General features: G+C 44.5%; 1 protein-coding gene across 1 annotated transcript; it reads left to right on the top strand.

Moving 5' to 3' along the window:
• The first annotated feature begins 1213 nt into the window (after positions 1-1213).
• bmp16 (bone morphogenetic protein 16) lies at positions 1214-10960 on the top strand. The gene is made up of 3 exons (XM_053422395.1): positions 1214-1767; positions 7126-7499; positions 8439-10960. The coding sequence occupies exons 2-3, from the start codon at positions 7133-7135 to the stop codon at positions 9506-9508; spliced, it is 1437 nt and encodes a 478-aa protein (XP_053278370.1). The 5' UTR covers positions 1214-1767; positions 7126-7132; the 3' UTR covers positions 9509-10960.
• Positions 10961-19690: the final 8730 nt, after the last annotated feature.

The raw sequence follows: 19690 nt of genomic DNA, 5'->3' as shown, positions 1-19690 counted from the left end.
GTAAAGTTGCTTTGCACTGGGACAATTACTCAGCCTCAGGATGAATGAGGTCTGTGGATGAGGTTTTTGTGTGTTTGTACGAGAGTGGACGGGAAGAGCAAGTGGAGGGGACAGAGAGGAGGAGCAGGGGGACGTGGGCGAGTGATTCTCCAGATGAGATCTAATATGTGAGACGATGCATCCTAAGGAGACGTTTTCTCATGGGCCCAGCCCATGAATACAAATTCACCCCGCCACCCGCTCTGCACTGGAAGGACGGATGCACCTTGCCTCAACCCGTAGTGGAGAAGTACAGCCTGCGTTTTCCTTTTTTTTCCTCTTACCTCGACGTCGACTTCCATCCAATCACAAAACTCAACTGTTGTGACTTCATGGCAGCTGTTATGAGTCACCCATTCATACCTTTGTCTTGTAACTGAATCCGCTTGCTCTTATTCAGAGTCATGGGGCCTCGTATTTATAATGACGGCGATGCGAGTGTCTGCGAGCATGTTGGCCAGAACATAAAATGGTCCCAATGAAAAGCAGCAGGTGAGTTTGTCAAAGGATGAAATGTGGAAAATAATCAGTCTGCTTCTGTTGTCTGACCTCAGGGTTATCTGGACCTGTGTGTGTGTGAGTGTGTACAGAAGGTGTAAAGGCATGTGTGCATATGTCTTTGATTAACTACTGCTGTGTTTTGGTTTCATCTTAGTATGTGTGCATGTGTAAGCGTGCATGTAAGTATGTTTGTGTCTGTGTGTGTGTGTGTGTAAGTGTGTGTGTGTTTTCATTTGAGTGTAAAGGCAGGTATGCATATGTCTTTGATGACATGCTTGTGTGTTTGCTTGTGTGTGTGTGTGTGTGTGTGTGTGTGTGTGTGTGTGTGTGTCTGTGTGTTTGTGTGTGTGTATGTGTGTGTGTTTTCATTTGAGTGTAAAGCAAGTATGCATATGTCTTTGATGACATGCTTGTGGGTTTGCTTTTGTGTGTGTGTGTGTGTGTGAACAGCCTGTGAATGAACTGGGACCGGTCTTAGTGACATCACTATTTGGGAGGATCTGAGTGGCCAAGAAAGTCAATTAGAGTTAAACTGAGTTTACCAGCTGGCCGCTTAATTGCATCGGGAAAAAAATCCCCAAAAGGTGTGTGTGATTGTGTGTGATTGTGTGTGTGTGTGTGTGGGTGGATGTGTGTGGGAGAGAGGGCGAGAAAGAGAGAGAGGAAAAGGGGAGGAGATACAAAAGGGAGGAACTGAGTGGAGAGGAAGGGAGACTCGTAGTAAGGCGGTTTAGGAACAAGAGGGAGTTGTTGCCAGTGATACAGCACAGACAGACTGATAGACACATGGACACAAGTCATCTTCCTCCTGCAGCGTTCATGCACAGCGACAGTGCCAGGGTGTTTTAAACAAGCAAGGGGTGGAAGTGCAGGCGACAGAGAAAGGGAGTTGCCTACGAGCGGGGGTCAGGCGGGCAGGCAGAAGGGAAGCCGGTGGATGTTTTTAAGAGTTTGCTTATCTGACACTGACAACAGGATGAGAAGCTGAGCGAGGGGAGGGAAACATGGAGCGAGCAGCATTACCTACAGGCCACTTAAATAGGAGGCATAGGAGAGACAGACACTGGCTCTAAGGGAAGAAAAAGAAAACGAGAGAAGGCAAAACTAGAGGTAAAGAGTCCACTGTGTCCATTCTGTCCAAAGGAGCGGGAGCGAGAGCCGAGGGATCGTAACACTGGAGCTCAAGGATAAACCATGGACTCTGCATACATCCCACCACACCTGGACGTGAGTACTACATGCCTCTCCACACAACCACACACACACACAGACACACACACATGCACACATGTCTGTCAAGCCACAGGCCACAGGAACAGCACTGCTGAACCCATTAGTTACTCTGGGGAAAAACACACAAACACACACTATTACACATGCAACACACTGCTGGCACAGTGTGTTGCTCAATCAAAATCTTGTCCGGTAAGCAACTTGTCCAAGAATAATGTTCCCATTATGAGTTCAAAGAGCAAAACGTAACTCACCACCTCTGCAACGTCCACAGTCTGAACTGCCCGTCAGTCGTCACACTCTGCAGCTTTTAATGTGAAAAGCAGAGGTGTGTTTTTGTTCTGTATTTCACATGGGTTCAGCTGTCAGACACACAACGAGAGCAGTCTCTGCAGCCTTCGGGAGTCACGGGGTGGATATCTCAGTATTTCCACCGATGCCTCTGCAGCGATGTGCCTCAGCAGGGGTGGGGGGGGGGGGGGTTGGGGGACTCCTGTTAACCACAATGCACTTGTGACACCCAGAGACCTCCGGGCGTCCCTGGCTCAGGCAATACGAGTTTGAAGGAGATGAGTTGTGAAGACATGGAGACCTGTTGATGCTCAGCTCAAAAAGACTAAAGCCAAAATATAAGCGTGTGCGTGTTTTTGTGTCTGTGTGTGTGTGTCTGTGTTTGTGTTTATGATATCAGTTGGGCAGTTGTGTAGTTTTATCAGGAAAGCACAAGATTTTATCCATAGTTGAATATCCACCAAACTAAACCAGTGTGTGTCTGTGTGTGTGTGTGTGTGTGTGTGTGCGTGCTTGCGTGTGTGCATGAGTGAGTGTGTGTGGTCCAGGTATTACAGATTTTGTAGGGACCTAACTGGTCACATTTTGGGTACTTGTGTTCCTAATGGAAACAAAAAGGAAGTCGCTACAACGTAAATCATTAAGTTTGAAGGTGAGGACGTATTATAGGATTAGGTTTAGGTTGGAGTCTCCCACCTTAGATAAACCCACAAAGTTACAGTTTTACAGAGTGCAGCAATAAAGACAGAGCGATCCACCAGTCTCTCTCTCTCTCTCTCGCGCTCTCTCTCTCTCTCTCGCGCTCTCTCTCGCGCTCTCTCTCTCTCTCGCTCTCTCTGTTTGTGTGTGTGTGTGTGTGTCTAAATCTATTTCCAATGCTGTCACGTATTAACAACCCAATTTCTCCATAGTTATACATCTTGGCTTGTGTTTCTGCGTACGTGTTGGTGCCGCCCAGCTGTTAACCCAGTAGTGTTCTTATCGTGTTTGTGTGTGTGTGTGTATGTGATTGTTAGTGTGTGTGTGTGTGTGTGTGTTTGACGTCTGTGTCATTAGCCAGCTAAACGGTCCAGCTGGGATGAATTAAAGTGCGGTTCTAATGGAGTCCAATAAAACCACACAGCAGCGTATACCTTGAATATTGTTCTAATGATTTCATCTGTCACGCCTCAGAAAGCAGAATTACAACTCCCCTCGCAACTGTGTTGGACCACCTCTCACCTCACCCCCATTAAATGTTAGGTCCGCAGCTCAAAGTGGTGCGTTAATGACTAGTTAAACATGTGGAATATAATGCAGTCATAACCCCACATTTGATTATACTATAGCAAGCATGCTCATTTGATTTAACAGTGTGAGGGCCACTGTGGAAAAAGAGCCGCACTGAGCACACGTATCCTCTGAGGTGTTCTCAGGTGTGGACGTGCATGCTGTGCATCACATTCAGGTTCCTGAGGTTGTCCAACATGACATAGTTGTTAAGTACTCGAGTAAGCTCAGAGCGAAAAAAATGAACCCTGTGGCATAAACGCTGCCCGTATCATGTTCTGAAAGAATGGGAGACGGCAGCACAGAAAAATGAGAGCTGGACGGGGTGAGGGAGAAATCAGCGAGAGCAAGAGGAGGAATTTGGGAAAAGAAACACGGGAAGAACAACAGGAAGGGAAAGTTGAGGGACCAGGCATAACATGAAGACAGCGGCGGTGGATAAATCAGCCGGCTGCGGTGACACTCCGGCCCTCTGGCCCCGACAGCAGTCAGCCGCACTCTTCCGCAAAAACACCATTCATTTAAAGCATAGGAAAAAAGGGCAACGTTTATGCGGGGAGGAGGGAAGGGGGAGAGAGGGAATGGGAAGGTGATGCAGAGAAGCACAAAAACACTTAGCGTATGACAACATGGAGGAAAGAGCGATGGGACAAAGTTCATGGAATGCAAAGAGGAAGGAGGAAGAGGAAAGCGAGCAGGGTTTGAAATAAACAGATAAAAAGAGGGGCAGAGAGAGGAGCGTGACAGAAGACATCAGAGGTCGGAGGTTTTAATCAGCGAGACCAGAAGGACACGAGGCAGGCCGGCGACGACACCCGCCCGCCACCCGCCAGGGTCACGCCACTGTCTGCTCGGGAGGTCAGGTCACATCCAATATGTCTAATAGGCTGAGCTGCATGTTTGCACGCCGAAAAAAAAAGAAATAAATATGCTGCTGCTGAGCCGCAACCCTTCATCCCACCTTTATCCGTGATCCATTCATCATTCAGCTCTCCTCCTTTCACCCACGAGAACATTTCATTAGTCCGTGTTCATGCCAGATTCTTAAAAGAGATGAAAATATTTTTTTTAAGTCTGAGCTAAAAGGAGGAACTGGGGGAGTTGTAATCATAAAAATGTCTGTTTTTCGGTAAACTGGAATGAGGCGATCTCAGGGGGGGGGCACCCTGACGCACATGACGCATGAAATTGGGCCTGGATAGTCTTTGCCCGGTTTAAATTAGATAGAAGCAGTCACAACACAAACGCCCAGGGAGAAGAGAGAGAGGCTGCATGTGTGTCACAGAGATGTAGGGCGAGCTGGCCTCCGTTTTTCTCTCTCTCTCTCTCTCTCTCTCTCTCTCTCTCTCTCTCTCTCTCTCTCTCTCTCTCTCTCGCGCGCGCTCTCTCGCTCTCTCTCGCTCTCTCTCTCTCTCTTTGCGTCAATGCTCCTCCGTCTCGGTCGCCCATGCTGAGGCACACCCTGTGCTGAGTGACGACCTTGTTGTGTGAACCTTTGAACCTCGGAGTCACCTGGGTGTTTTTTTTCTAGGTGAGGAAAGTACAGGAGAGAGGTGGTGTTGTTGTCCTTAATCTGTTTTACAAGCCTCCGCACTTTATGGGAGAGGGCGTCCTGCACAGTGTCTAATCTGTAATTGTCCTCCACCGCGTTGCCTCAGGTAAAAGCAGCCTTGGGTGTGGCTGCGAGCGTTTAATGGACAGCTAGCGTCGATCCCACGCTTTGGAGGTGGCTCATTTTCCCAGGGCTGCCCTTTGAACCGCATACCACATGACCAAGACACACACACACACACACGCAATTACACAAACACGCAATTACACCTGCATAAAAATATATACACCTTCACACCTGTGACCTACTTATAACCCTTTATTTCAGGCAGAGTGATGAGATTAGCCGTCATTACAGTGTCATTACGTGTTCGCTCAGCCATAAACGCCTGTGTTATCTCACTGCACAGGGCCTAATCAATCCTCTGTCCCTTACAGAGGTGAGATAGAGAGATAGAGAGGAGTGATACGAGAGTGCTTGGACAAGGAAAGAGATCGACGCAAACAAACAGATCATTTATACTTGTTCCTTCTCCAGGGTGACATGATGCCAGTAGAGGTTTAGTTCATTTGCAGTTCAGATTGTCAGGTCAACAGCTTTGACCTTTTCTTTTTTTTGCGTCTCACCTCAACCTCTTCATGTCGAAAAGGCCCTTAACTCTAACAGGTTTCTAATTACTGGCTCAGTTATTAACAGCTGCACTTCAGAGGTGCAGGGTGTTAGCCAGGTCACAGTGGTAATTGTGTGACCCGTGTCTGTGGTCATGTTCCCGCACTGGGAGGGAGATAAGCTGATCTCTTGGTTTAAGTCAGCAGAAAGGCAAAGTTAACAGAGTAAAGTTCAGCTAAAGGAAAACCGCACGGGTCAGAATTCATGATCCAGGGACAGAAAATCTTCTATGTGACAGGGAATCCATAACACAACAGCACACACTTCTGCATAGAAGAATTCAGATTAAAGAGGAACCGACGTTTGTCCCACAACAGTTGCATGTTTGTGCACAAACACACAAATGAGTTGAGCAGTGTGGGATGGCTGTCATTACCACTGAATGCAAAGTAAAGATGATTTAACTTTCCCAGTACCAGGTCATAATCATCCTGTATTAAATCTGTTTTTCCACACAAAGCCCTGAAGAATCTTACTTTTTATTTTCACATTTCCTGCAGATTTTGGACGTGAAACAAGACAATATAATGCACACACTCATCCTAGGGTATATGCAATTATGTAACACCTTTGAAATAACCAACTTTAACTCAGTTTCTTTAACATATGATATTTATTTTCAAAATTTAACTTCAACATAATGCATAGACACACTTCAAAGTCGTCAGTTCCATTATCTGATAGAAAAAATTTCCGTACTCTTTTTCATACCTGATATCAGAATTAAATGACAAATGTTCATATAAATGAACTTATTTTACAGGATAAACAATACAGACAAGATCTTCACTCGTGTTTACATTTTACTTTACAAAATAAAGAAGAAAAATCATATATTCTATTGAATTTGTGTTTTCTTTTTATTTATAGTTATTTATGATGAGGCTCTAATTTAGATGAAATGAGTTGGAGGAAGTTGTAGAATAGATTTATTTACACTGTCCAATGATTTGAAGGGGAAGAGAGATATAAAAGTCTAGCTATCTGTCAATGGCAGTCCACAGTCCACATCCCTTGATTCTATCTGTCATATCCAGGACTATGATCTCTTTCACACTCAGGAGGATTAAATCCCAGATAGTGACGTGTTAATTACTCCTGCTGAGGTGTCCTGTGAGATGTATGGGTCTCGGGGGTAAAAGGCCATAAATTAGCAGAGAAAAAAGCAAAAGTAGCAAATTTTTACAGCCATGAGTAACAAGCAAGCAACCTCGCATGTATTTGTGGACAGTAAATTTCTTGAACATATGCCACATGAAGGCTGAGGACTAATGAGAAACTAGTGTGTCCAGGAAGGAGAAGACACTAGCATGATATACAGAGTCCCGGAGCATTTGTAGGAGCTATGTCTTTTGCAGATTTCTCAACAAACACTTTAAATTGTGTCATTATATCATATGATTTACATAGATCCTGTATAAAACAGGAACACATAAATTCAAAGGACTGTGAAAAGAGAGAGAAGTGCTGTACAACCTGTCTTTATGAGTTTTCCTCTTTTTTTGTCTGTCCTCTCTACCATTACATGTCCACACCTGTCCCACAATCATCTCTCTTCATCCCCCTCCCAGGTCCACCATGTTCCCTGCTAACCTCCTGCTCCTCATGGTCCTGCTGCTACCTCAAGCCTCGTTTGGTCGCCAGGGTGGAGACCCCAGCGAGATCGACCATGGCAGGGTGTCCCCCACGCCTTCCCCCTTGTCGCACCCACCTGCCTCCTCCCTCCTGGAGCCCAGTCTGGCCCAGACCATCCAGACTCTCCTCCTGAGCCGGCTGGGCCTCCAGTCGCAGCCCGACCCTCGGCCCGGAGTGCCGGTTCCCCGGTACCTCCTGGATCTTTACCGCTTCCACCAGCAGCAGTACCATCTAGTGGAGGACCCTACATTCAGCTTCCCGAGCCAGCACATCCAGCAGGCCAACACTGTCCGTAGCTTTCACCACAGTGGTAAGCTCGTCATGACGTCATACTGTCAAACAATTTATTGGATTCAAATATCTGGATCATTGTCTGAATTGAGCTTGACCTTGAACTGTTGTTCCAGAGAAACTGTTTACTGTTGTTTTCTTTTATTAGCCATAGATTCAGGATAAAGATCTTATTTATGACCGCAGGTGATGTTTGTTGTGACACACTTAACAATCGAAAATCTGAATAAAATCCAGTCCTCTTACATAAGCCAGATTGTCACAATCACTAAAGTCTTCTTATCAAAGATATGTGCTCACTCTGCATGGACACTTCTGCTCATATATGTATTATCCTCTTACAGGACCTCCAAAGTCCAAATAACTTTAGTGCAACCAGTTCTTGTAATGTAATGTATCGCCTGTTTTAATTTAATCAAATATTGCTTTCCAAGACATTTAAGAGCATTAAAGGAGCATTATGTGGAGATTAAAAAAACTAAAATGATAAAGCTCTTGCAAATCAATTTTTATGCAAGGTCCCTTTATCAGATTTAGCATAACTGAATGCATGTTGTTGGATAAATAATAGATTTCAAAGTAAAGGCTTTTAAAGGCTCAAATTGACATTATTGGAAGTTTATATTAGATAATATTGTACCTTGGTTCAGGGAATTCCTTTAAAAATTTACAATAAATCCAATATAAGCTGGGACAATGCTATTGTTATAATGTATAATGCCCTCGTCACAGCCAACTTTGCCTTGTCGGTAATCTAGCCTTGATTCTGATACAATAAATATAGTAAACAATTCACTAGAGATTGAACATAACAATTAGAAGCACTTACAGCATATATGCCAAGGCCGGACCAGGCTTTGGTAACTTAACGAGAAGAAATATAGCTTTTTTGAATCTCCTGTAAAATGAAGTAAATCCAACCCCCACACTGTCTTGTCTCTCTTCATCTTTCTCTTAGAGCACCCTAGAGACAGTTCCACCGCAGACGATCGTAAGAGGGTGCCCATTTTCTTCAATGTTTCCTCCATCCCTCAGGATGAGAGAGTGCTCTCTGCTGAGCTACGGCTCCTCCGCAGTGTCAGAGCCTCCCTGGGCCCCGGCCCCCACAGATTGAACCTGTACCTCTCTGAGCAGCACGAGGAGCCCACCCTGCTGGAGACAAGATTGCTCACCTCTGGCCTCCACAGTCATAAAGCAAGTGGTTTCTGGGAGGCCTTTACCCTAAGTGCGGAGCTCCTCCATGAGGCCCTCTCTCGTAGTGGCAGCCTGGGCTTTCTCCTGGAGGTCAGACCTGAGAACAGCACCTCCTCCTTCCCTGAGCGGAGCCTCTCCTCAGCAGCCAGTGAGGAGGAGGCAGAGAAGCCCAAAAAGGGCCACCTGAGGGTATGCAGGTCTGTGGGTCAAGACGAGCATAGCTGGGCCCAGGAGAGACCCCTCTTGGTGACTTATAGTCATGACGGGCGTGGAGAGCCTTTGGTCAAACATGTCAGGAGGACGCCTAGTGGCGGCCAAAGGATGAGAGGGAGAAAAGGGACAAAAGAGAGGGCGAGGAGCAGTAGCAAGGGCCGCAGTAGGGACCAAGCCTGGGCAAGGGCCAAAAAAACTGTTTACACAGTGCCGGGTTGGGGGGCTGATAAGGATGGGGTTGGTTGGAGCGAGCGAGGGAGGGTGAAAAGAAATGGCGGGCGTGCTGCGAAACTGAAACGCCTTTCTCGTAACAGATGCCGCCGCCATCCTTTGTACGTAGATTTCAACGATGTCGGCTGGCACAAGTGGATCATCGCACCCAGCGGCTACGACGCCTTCTTCTGCCTGGGAGAGTGTCGCTTCCCCCTGGCCGACCACATGAACTCCTCGAGCCACGCCATGGTGCAAACTCTGGTAAACTCCGTGAATGGAGCAGTGCCACGGGCCTGCTGCGTCCCCACCTCCCTCAGCCCCATCGCCCTGCTCTACCTGGACCCTCAAGACCGGGTGGTGCTGAAGAATTACCAGGACATGGTGGTGGAGGGCTGCGGCTGCCGGTAGTGGGCTGCAGAGACTCAGCAGGGAGAGTCGGGACATGGACAGATTTGTAATCGAAGGCGAAGACAGAAGCGCGAAAAAAGCAGATGGTGGAAGAAGATGGTGCAAAAGCCTGATAACTGTAAACAGACTGATAGAGACAAATGTAGCAGCAGGAGGGAGATAATGGATATAGCAGCTAAATCCTCATTATCAGGTGCAAGAAGAATGTGTCATAGAAAGACGAGGAAGAGAAACAGACACGATCGACCACACAGAGATAAGACGATTAGTCAGAGGAAGAGGAGAAAGAAAAACACAGATAAACTGCCAGGAATGACTTTTCTCGTTTTCCCATTTAGCAACAATACAGCTGTGTGCACCATCAACCGACAAGCTATTTCTTCTCTCACGAGGAACCAGCGCTTTAACATCAGAAGGTGTCTATTCTATATTCAAGTGTTTGACGCACATCACTCCCACATCAGTGTCTGACAGGCATGCGCGTGCCTAGCTGCAGTGGAGGGCGGACGAGATGACAGACAGAGGCCGTTGTGGAAATGCATTTGAAGCGCTGAGGCAGAGTTTAAACAATTCTGTGTCTCTCTGATGGACTCACTGATGACGAACTGTAATTAGCAATACGACAATGGCACCAGCATGGAATCTAGACTTTGTGTGACAGCGTTGTTTCTGCAGTATTTGAACCAAGAAGTAAGGGCACAGACTGTGGCTCACAAGCACCCCTACATCACAAGCTATTTAAAACCACAACAATAATGCTGAGGAACTATTATGCTATTTGTTTGAATGTACTACTATCACTATTATTTAAAAAAAGAGACTTTTTTTTTGTACATTTCTTTTGCAGACGTGAAGAAAATCCAAGTGACGGTTGTCTTGTGATTCTACGTAATTCATGAACATGAATGGCAATTCTAACTTAAAAGACACAATATGTATTTAAATAGCAGCAATATGGTGTATTTAATCTTGAAAGTATTTAAGATACCTGCACTCAACAAAGCCTACAGCAAACTGAGAGACCGCGGTCGACAGGGAGTAAGTTATGGAGGCTTTTCATCCGTACAAATGTTCAGTGTGTTGAATTAACAGTTACTTCAACCTCACCACTTTACCATTGCACATATTTTGGTGTTCAACACATGGTAGCAGGCATCAAAAGCTCAACTAACAAGTCAACTGAAAGCTCTGTGTATTGTAGCTACTGAAGTGTGTAACAGCAGGTGTCTTTGTTAGTTGTGTCTGCATGTGTCAAGATAAAAAAAAACAACGGAAGAGTGATATTGAACCTGGGACTTTAGTGCCTTTCAAACAGGGGCTGTAAACGTGTTCTCTGCTGAGCTTTAGTAAATTGTTTTTTCAATGTCGCATTTTTCTCTCTCAATGGAAACATTTAAGCAAAAGCTTGTAAAATGTTTGACAATATACCTCTAATAAACAAAGCAAACAGCACCAACTGTCACAAGGTTTTTCCTTTGTGTTTTATCGTCATGTAATGTTTGCGATTCCTGTCTGCAGTGGGTGAAAAAAAACCATTACATATATAGTATACATTGTGGATTTATTACTAAGTTCTGGATGATGAAGGATGTCGCATGCAGGAGCGTTTCAAAGGACTTTGGAAGCCCCAGCCAGAAGGGATGAACCTGGGGGGCCCCAAAATAACCTCCCTAGCAAAAAAAATGTTTTTGATTTTCAGAATTATAAACATACTTAGTGCATTCTGTCCACACATATAAGAGTGTCATAATTTTCTCTCCTAACCCGAATGAGCCTGAGAGAGAATTAGTCGAGCCCGTCCCGATTTTGTTTTGTGTGCTCGATTCCGGCATGAGCCCGATGTTTTCCCTGATCAAAGGTAACTGCAGTGTAAAAATTCAAGAAGATAGCTCAGCCAATGTGTAAAGAACACAACCTGAACCTGACTATCATTTCAAAATGTCTGTCCAAATCAGGTTGGGTCTTGACGGGTTCCAATAGGTCCCAACAGGTCAAGAAACGTCCCGACAGGCTCTTGCATTTAGACTTTATTGTAACTCGTTGTTGCTGTGGACTAATGTAATCAGCTTTTCACAATGGCCCCATGTAATGGCCTGCTTCGCTGCCTTGCTGCAACGCCCGTCGCCATATGTCCCACATTGAGCACAGATCAGAACAGGTTTGTTAAAATGATAGTTTATCTGAGGAAGTAGCTTCAATTCCTCACATCGATACAGCTGCGAGTTCGAGATCAAGGTTTAAATGCAGGAGGAAATGTCCTCTCTCCGCTGCACTTCCTCTCTGACAAAACCAGCGAGCCGCCGTATCAGTTCACTCCACCGCCCACGAGCCGCGCACACACACTTCCTGATCGCAGATATCTCATGGAGGCAGAGAGCGAGAGAGTCAGAGAGAGCAAGAGGAAAGGTAGACGAAGGGATGTGCGGTCATTCCATTGCGATTCCTCTTTCTATGAACGGAGAGGTCAAACCAACTCAGCTGTGTCTTCTGCCTCCACACTCCTGCATGATTGAGAAGTGGACCCTGACATCTCAGCCACCACCACTGCCACCAGATGGACAAGCTCGGGATTTGATTTCAACCCCCAAAATAAGGTGTGAACTGTTTGCACAAGCTGCAGAGAATGAAAAATACATGATGATAAGAAAAAAACCTGAGATTTTTAGAAGAAAGTCATGATATTACAAGAACAAAGTCATCATTTAAAGGTACAGTGTGTAGAATGTAGAGACACCTAGTGGTGGATTTGCATGTTGCAGCTGAATACCACTCAACTCATCCTTACCTTTCAAACTTGAAGATAACCTGTGGTCACCTTCAGAAAAAAACCTCAGAAGGTGTTTAATTTGTCCAGTCTGGGCTACTGTAAAAAACATGGCTGCGTCTATAGGCATTTCCTCCTAAACAAAAGAGGTAATTTCCTCCAAGTCTGTGGATTCTTGTTTCAGAATAGACTCAATTTTTTGTCCTGATATTTATGATGATGAGTTGCTGATATAACATTATATTGTTACATGTGAAACCTATAGAAAAGTATTAAGTATAGAACACTGAACAAGATACTCCACATTCCTTATTTTATCGCAGGCAACAGGCGGTTTCCAACATCTTCTGCTAAACGTGATATTTTTTATCTAAACCCTGGAACTTAAATCTTAGGATTCCACGAGATTTAAGGTGGGAAATAAAATAGAGAAATGTTTGAGCCTTTATATTCCCTGAACATTACCAGTTTTCGAGGTAGCCTGTGAGGTATACTCGATAAACCAGATGTTGTTCATGAATATAAGGTGCCGGTGGTGCAGTGACTGGTCTGAATCCTATCCAATCAAAACCAATTCAGCCAAAGATGTTCAGGAAGGGTGCTGCGTCCTCTCCAAACCTCCAGATAGAAGTGAGAGGAATGTCTGTGTATATATTGAAAAATGAGATTTTATAACATGTGTCTCAGTGCTGCTCATGCAGGCAGACCGGACACTGTCTTGACCTGACACTGAGTTTCCTGAAATCAAAAAAAGGCCTTTGAATGTTTTTATGTCCCAGCCTGTGTTCACCAACAACAGTTCCAACGCTGCAGAGCTCTCCTCTGTGATAGGTCGACATCAAACAAGGTCGATCTATCAAAGTTCCCTCCTGACAATATTTACAAGAAAATCACAAAACCAGCTTTGCAGATACATTAGGAAAGAAGACGTATAATAAAAATTTAGTAGTTTTTGGTATCTCAGCAGAGGAGGGTGTGTGTGTGTGTGTGTGTGTGTGTGTGTGTGTGTGTGTTTGTGTGTGTGTGTGTGTGTGTGTGTGTGTGTGTGTGTGTGTGTGGGGATAAAGATGCGTACATCACATGTGTCATTAATCATGCTTGGTGCGTCTCCCGGTTTGGAACCAGTACAACTGATCTCATGGGCTGTAGCACATTTTGCTTCACTGAATGGGTGAGCAATGACCTCTGACCCTTTTCCTCTGTGACCCCCTGCTCACTCTTTCACCTAACTCATATTTGATTCTACATTTCCCGACGTTCCTGTCTCTCTTATCTTTCAGCATCCCCTTTGTAAATCATCACTTTTATCTCAGCCTATTTGTCAATCACCTGTCCATCCTCACACAGGTTTCGCTCTCAAACCTTTTCCTCTTTCAACCGGACCCGACGAGTCGTTCTTTTCCCAGGAGCTAGATTAGAAGCAGGTGTTTGGTTGTTTGTCCTATATGATGAAGTGAGACTAGAGATTATTGATAAACTCTGACCTGTTGGTCTACGCTCCAACCCTCACCTATGGTCCAAAAGCTCTGAGTAGTGACCAAAAAACGATATCTTGAATAAAAAACGGTTGCTATTTGTTTTCTCCTTCGTGTGGCTGGGCACCAGAGTTTGGGAGTAAAACCGTTACTCCTTGAGGTGGTTCGGGCATTTATTCAGATTCACTCCTGGGTAGCGTTCATCTGAGGGTACGTCCAACCAGGAGGAGAACTATAAGGAATATATGTTTGCCATTATCAGATGATCTGGAACTTTTCCAACAATTGAGTAGCTTTAAAATAGGAAATTAAAAGGAAATTAACATTTAGGGGTTTAACGGACAAGTACAGTATTTCCTCTATTCTTACTTCTTTAAAATGTGTGTATTGTGCAGTGGAAGATCAAGACAGATAGACACCTAGATATTGAGTCTGCATGTAGACAGATGACTCTGTCTCATATCTATCTTTCAAACGCGTTTAATCTTCTTCCTCTCACAGGTGCTCTGGTCGTGAATTCTTAACGGTGAGGTTGTGGATCACAAACACAGGATATGACCAGGCTTATCTTGTCAGGTGTGGAGTCTGTTTGAGGCTGGGTAGCAGCGGCCTTGACCCAGTCAACCCTGAGCAGCAGCTCCTCTCAGTCCATAAATCATGCAGAGGAGCCACATGTTGAGGGCTACACCCTGTGACTGGGCTGCGAGGACCCATGGCCACACTTCTCACCAGGTGTCTGGATTTATCTGTGATGTACCCCAGATAAGAAGAGGGAGAGCAGGAGGGAGTACAGACGCCTCGCATTACAGGGAGTTATTCAAGGAGTGGTCGTGCTCTTTGAGGGTTATTAGTTAATTACAACAAGAGTACTGATACACTGCAAAACATCGCATAGGAACAACAGATATTTCTCTGATTTACTCGTCAATGTTCACATTATGTGAATTAAAAGTTAATTTAATTTGTGTGGTTTATTTATTGTAGAATCTTAATAATAATTTTGAAATAATAATTGAACTTTTGTTATTTTATCTTTCTTCTGACTTGAATGGGTGAGCTCACTCTACTCATAAAATAAGATTATTAAAGAAACACAACTGCCATGCCATAAGATTTCCCAGCACGCATTGTTAGCACTAGAAAGTGTGTTTGCTGTTTAACCCACCGTTAACATTGCAACAATCCATTGAATCCTTCATTGCTCTGGAATGGGAGGACGCATTTCTCAGTTGCATTTGAAGGAGCCTTCGAAATGGGACATATTGGATATGGTGGTAGCTGGTTGGCCGAGCAGATAAGAAGAGGAAGAAAACAGTAGACGGCGGTTAATGCAGCTTGACGTTGGTTGCCACCTGCCAATAAATCAAACAAAGAAGAAGACGTACTTTGGTGAACGTCCCAGTTATTTAGTATCATATATCACCAACAGTTGGAGCAACCGCACTCTCTCCTCCTTGTTAGACTGTAGGACTAACTGCTGGTTCGGATGACCACAGCCCACCATATGTACCTATGAGACCTTTAATGACACCTGTCTGAAGTGTATTTTGGATCACCACCAGTCATACAGTCAGAAGCTATTTCCCAGACGAATACATTTACAAACAAAAATACCAAAAGTCTTAGAGAATTGGAAACACTTTTGACTATTCTGCGTCATAAACGTCCCTTTTTTGGGACAACATGGGAGAACATCGGCACTACTTGTGAAAAATTGTGGTCTTGGCAAAGAGGCACAGCTACAAACAGTGTGTGCCTGCTGGTTTTTTGAACAGCAATGATAAATAAAAGCCAAGATGACAGTGATACAGCAGCAGCAGGAGAACCAGCACATCACTTATACCGCCGAGGTCATGGACCCTTAATGGCTCCAGAAGATTCCCTTTTGGACATCAGAAACAGTTTTCAATCATGCTAACCCCTTAAGTACACTAAATTGCAGTTTGATCCATATAGTGTGTCACACAATAAAATGATAGTGTCCCAAATCACTGTAGCAGATGTAGATGCATCCACCAGTTGTGCTGCTGCTGCTGCTGCTGCTGCTGAGTTGGTGGTTTCAGTCTGGAAAGCATAAAACAGATAGCAAGGGTTTTGGGTTTCAACTCCGAGCTACAAAGACACAGAGTCCTGCTGAAAGTGAGTGAGCGAAACTGGACCTCTGGGTCGCGGAATGAGGCAGGTGCAGCACTTCGACACGCCACGCAAGCAGGCCGGAAGCAGGCATCTCACGAGCCAGAGCAGTGACCCCCGAAGCCAGGGAGGAGGAGGGCGGCTGTGTCTGTCCTTCTGTCTGAACTTTCTCTCTTTCTCCAACTGTGTGTTTTTTCTGATGTCGTGATCGAGAGGTTGCTCAAAGACCAGCTGCTGTCCCAGATTCATCCATTTCAGTTCGTGACTCAGAATGAATCCAAAGCCCAGACAGCAACTTAATCAATACCAGTTTGAACAGTGAACGAATCAACAGCGGCTCTTTTTCTTCCTGTTCTGTCCTCTGTCATCTGTCCATCTCTTCATTTAGGTCTTCAACTCATCTCTATCTTCCCTCCTCGTATTTCCTTACAGGTCATGGATGAAAATTGTGTTTTTACAGGTGTTTCACAATACGGATGCTGTCCCTGCTTGAATGGAAATTGCATGCATTCCTTTCCTCCTCTCAGCTACTCCTGCTTTCTCTCACCGCCTCTGATTTGCTTTTGAGACTCAAGGATCGAAGGAACTATTCGTCTGGAAACCAGAAAAGGGAGCAGATATTCTCAAGCTTATTTCTACTGGGATAGATGCTAAGTACGGAGGCAGAGATCTGGATATTTACCTCCCCTGGAACAGTCATCGTTAAAGGTTCTCCTTGAGCAGATAGAGTTTGTCTAGGGGTTAGCCTGAGCTAGTTGGCACAAATGGTTGCCACAGATTAGAACCCTCCCATCTCCCTCTCTTGTCATGGTTGGACTCTCACATATCTGATGTAAAACATAGATTAAATTTGCGAAAACTTGGAATCATTCTTTAAACTTTGCTGCCGTAGAAAGCTGTTTGAACATAGTCTGAGGAAATCATCATTAAACTGGAACCATTGCTAAACCTGTATCCTCAGTGGCCTCGGTCGCTCTATAAGTCCCCTACCAGCAGGGTAACAGCAGCATAAACACAACTATCACTGATGCTGAACCGTTGATGAGCGAAAAGAAAACAAACAAACAGAGATAAACAGATAGAATGACCGAAAAGGAAACTGCCAAAAGGCCAGTAAAGCAAAGGGGAGAGAGATGTAAGGAGGAGGAATCAAGTGGTGAAGGAAAAGAGAGATGGCGAGGGGAAACCGGGGAACTGGTGAACAGCTGCTGGTCTGTTTACTTGGAGAATATCACTCTTCTCCAGATGTTTAGCAGCACACACAGGAAAAGGGAGAGAGAGAGAGAGAGAGCATCGGGGAGAGAGCGACACAGGGATGTGAGTGATTGGAGGTTCAGTGACGGCTGCCAGGTCGCACTCATCGTGGCATATTTTATGACTTGCACATTCTAGGTGCTACATGGTCAGCTAGCGGCAGTGAGCGGCAAAAATGCCCTGTGACGGAAAAACACAAGAAACCAAAACCACAGGCTTGACAACAAGGACTCCACTGATTCCCCCTGAAATCGCCTCAAACACTACTGAAAAGTAAAGTTAAATGGATAAATGTTATTCCCAATGTGGATATCATCTGTCAACCAACTCATGTCAGCATGCAGAAAAAATTAGCTAGTGCTTTATTTCGTTCCACACTTCCACATGCACCTCTAATCTCTGGCTTGGATTCCAGGTTTTGGGACCAGTGGGGATTTATTCTGGCAGTGGCCCCTCATCTCCTCCAGGGTGTCGGGAGAAGGAGGCTTAAACCGCAGAATTTGGGATATGCTGTCAAATTCTGCAGGGTAAAATTTACTCCTGTGCAAGTACATCTGCTGAATCTGAGGGAGCTGTTGGTATGTTTCAGTGTCTGACACCAAAGTCTCGGGCAGCAAGAGGGGGGAGGAGGGTAACAGGGAAAGGGAAAGGAAGTGTGAAGAGGTTAAAACTCAAAGTGGAGCCTGAAGTTTATAAGTTTCACTAACATGAGAGGTCATGTGTAATCCCCTTTCATCCCAGCGCAATACACTTCTGTATGAGCCTAAATAATGGGGAAAAGTCTGTGAACCAACACGGTGTCAGAGTGTAAATTAAAAGAAAGGTCATTGAACTTGATGAACGATCACCATGGGTGATATTCTTAAAATAGAAAAGACGACCTCCTCCCTTCTTGCTACTTTGGTCATTTTTAATTAAACCGTCTCTCGGTTCTAAACCCCTTCATTGCAATTGCACATGTGTCTGAAAGCAGAGCTGATAACAGACGCATGAATAACAAGGGCCCATCACTGAGCAGCAGCAGGACATGATGCTCCTGAGATGCATTAACACGGGCCGAAGCTTTTCCAAACTCCCTCCCTGCAAAAAAAAAAAAAGTACAAAAAGGAAGAGAAAAGAAAGAAAAACTGAGACAGGGAGAGGGGAAAGAAAAAGAGAGACGAGGGAGGGGAGGCCTGGCATAAAGATTAGATTAGCACTTTAAAACATCTGTGAACTCGTCCGGCCCAAGCTACCGCTTCCCCACAGATTTGGGCCTGATCTCACATTTTCTTTTACTCCATCTCCCCTCCCCTGCTCTTGACTTCTCTCTCCTCCACCCTCTTCCCCTTTCTTGTGGTTAGTCTGCTCAGTTTTGTTCCATTAATGACCTTTTGGTTTAACGGTAAGGCAATTGTAGGAGTGCATTATTACACACATTTTTATTTTTAGTAGCAAAAACCCCCTGAAAATAAACCAATGAAGGATAAAGTTATCCAAAAACCTGCAATGAAATCCCCTCAATGACTTAAACAGAAAACAAATAGTCCTGTCATGAAGATTTTAACGTCTAGTTTTTGTCAAAACTGATTAAGAGAGAAGTGTTGATTCGACTTCATGGTCATTTTAGAGTTGTTGTTTTGTTTTTTTTTGCTGTTGGGCTGACTCATTAAATAGAGTGTTTCTTTTGTTTAGCTCATCCTCATTCATCTAAATGGTTTGGACAAAATAGCAGAAATGAATGATTCAAATTGAATAAGTATGACAAATTATAAACAAAAGAAAGACCTCAGTATAGTTTCACTCTCCATAAATTGTCATTCCAAACGAGTTCTCCATGACCTTTGACTGCTAATCAGTTTGTCTTTGAGTCCAAGTGACGACTGGTAAAAATTTGAAGAAATTCCCAAAAGCAAGACTTGAGATATCACGTTCAAGACAACCGAAAACTTTTTTTGTGAGGCTACAGCGATCTTTGACCTTTGATCACTCAAATCTTATCAGTTCTTCTTTTATACTAAATTTTAAGAAATTCCGTCAAGTTGTGAGATGTGTGTTGACAAGAGCAAAAACATGTTTTGTAAGGTCACAGTTACCTTGGCCTTTCACCATCAGATTCCAATCAGTTCATCAGTGGGTCCAAAAGAAAATTTTTACCAAATTTGAAGAAAATCCCTCCTTCTAGCCATTCTTTAGATATTGTGTTCACAACAATGGGACGGATGGACAAACCATAAAACTGATCTGACCCAAGCGCTGAGGCGAAAAGGGTTTTTTAAATCCCATATCTTGAACAAAACTGGGATTGAATCCCACACATGAATTTGAGCTTGATCGTGAATTCACAGCACGAAACGTTGGAATTTCAGCTCAAACAGGCATCGGAAAGCTACAGCATCCACACTCCCATCTTCCCAGAAGGTTCATCTTTTAAGGCTTGATAATGTGTGCTACATTAAACACCCTCTTCCAGTTTGCTCATCCCTGCAAGCGAAAGTGAGGGACAACATGCCTCCTAACTGTTCACATCACCATTATGCACCCATTGGGAAGACGGCATTGGCCTGGTTTTGGAGG

This window comes from Pleuronectes platessa, chromosome 5 (genome assembly GCF_947347685.1).
Source record: "Pleuronectes platessa chromosome 5, fPlePla1.1, whole genome shotgun sequence".
NCBI lineage: Eukaryota > Metazoa > Chordata > Actinopteri > Pleuronectiformes > Pleuronectidae > Pleuronectes > Pleuronectes platessa.
This window is presented reverse-complemented; position numbering and strand designations above follow the sequence as displayed.

Bases quoted from the DNA above. Each gene is read 5' to 3' on its own strand.
- bmp16 (XM_053422395.1), top strand. From the start codon at position 7,133: ATGTTCCCTGCTAACCTCCTGCTCCTCATGGTCCTGCTGCTACCTCAA. The intron at 7,500-8,438 runs GTAAGCTCGTCA...TCTTTCTCTTAG, and splicing joins CCGTAGCTTTCACCACAGTG to AGCACCCTAGAGACAGTTCC.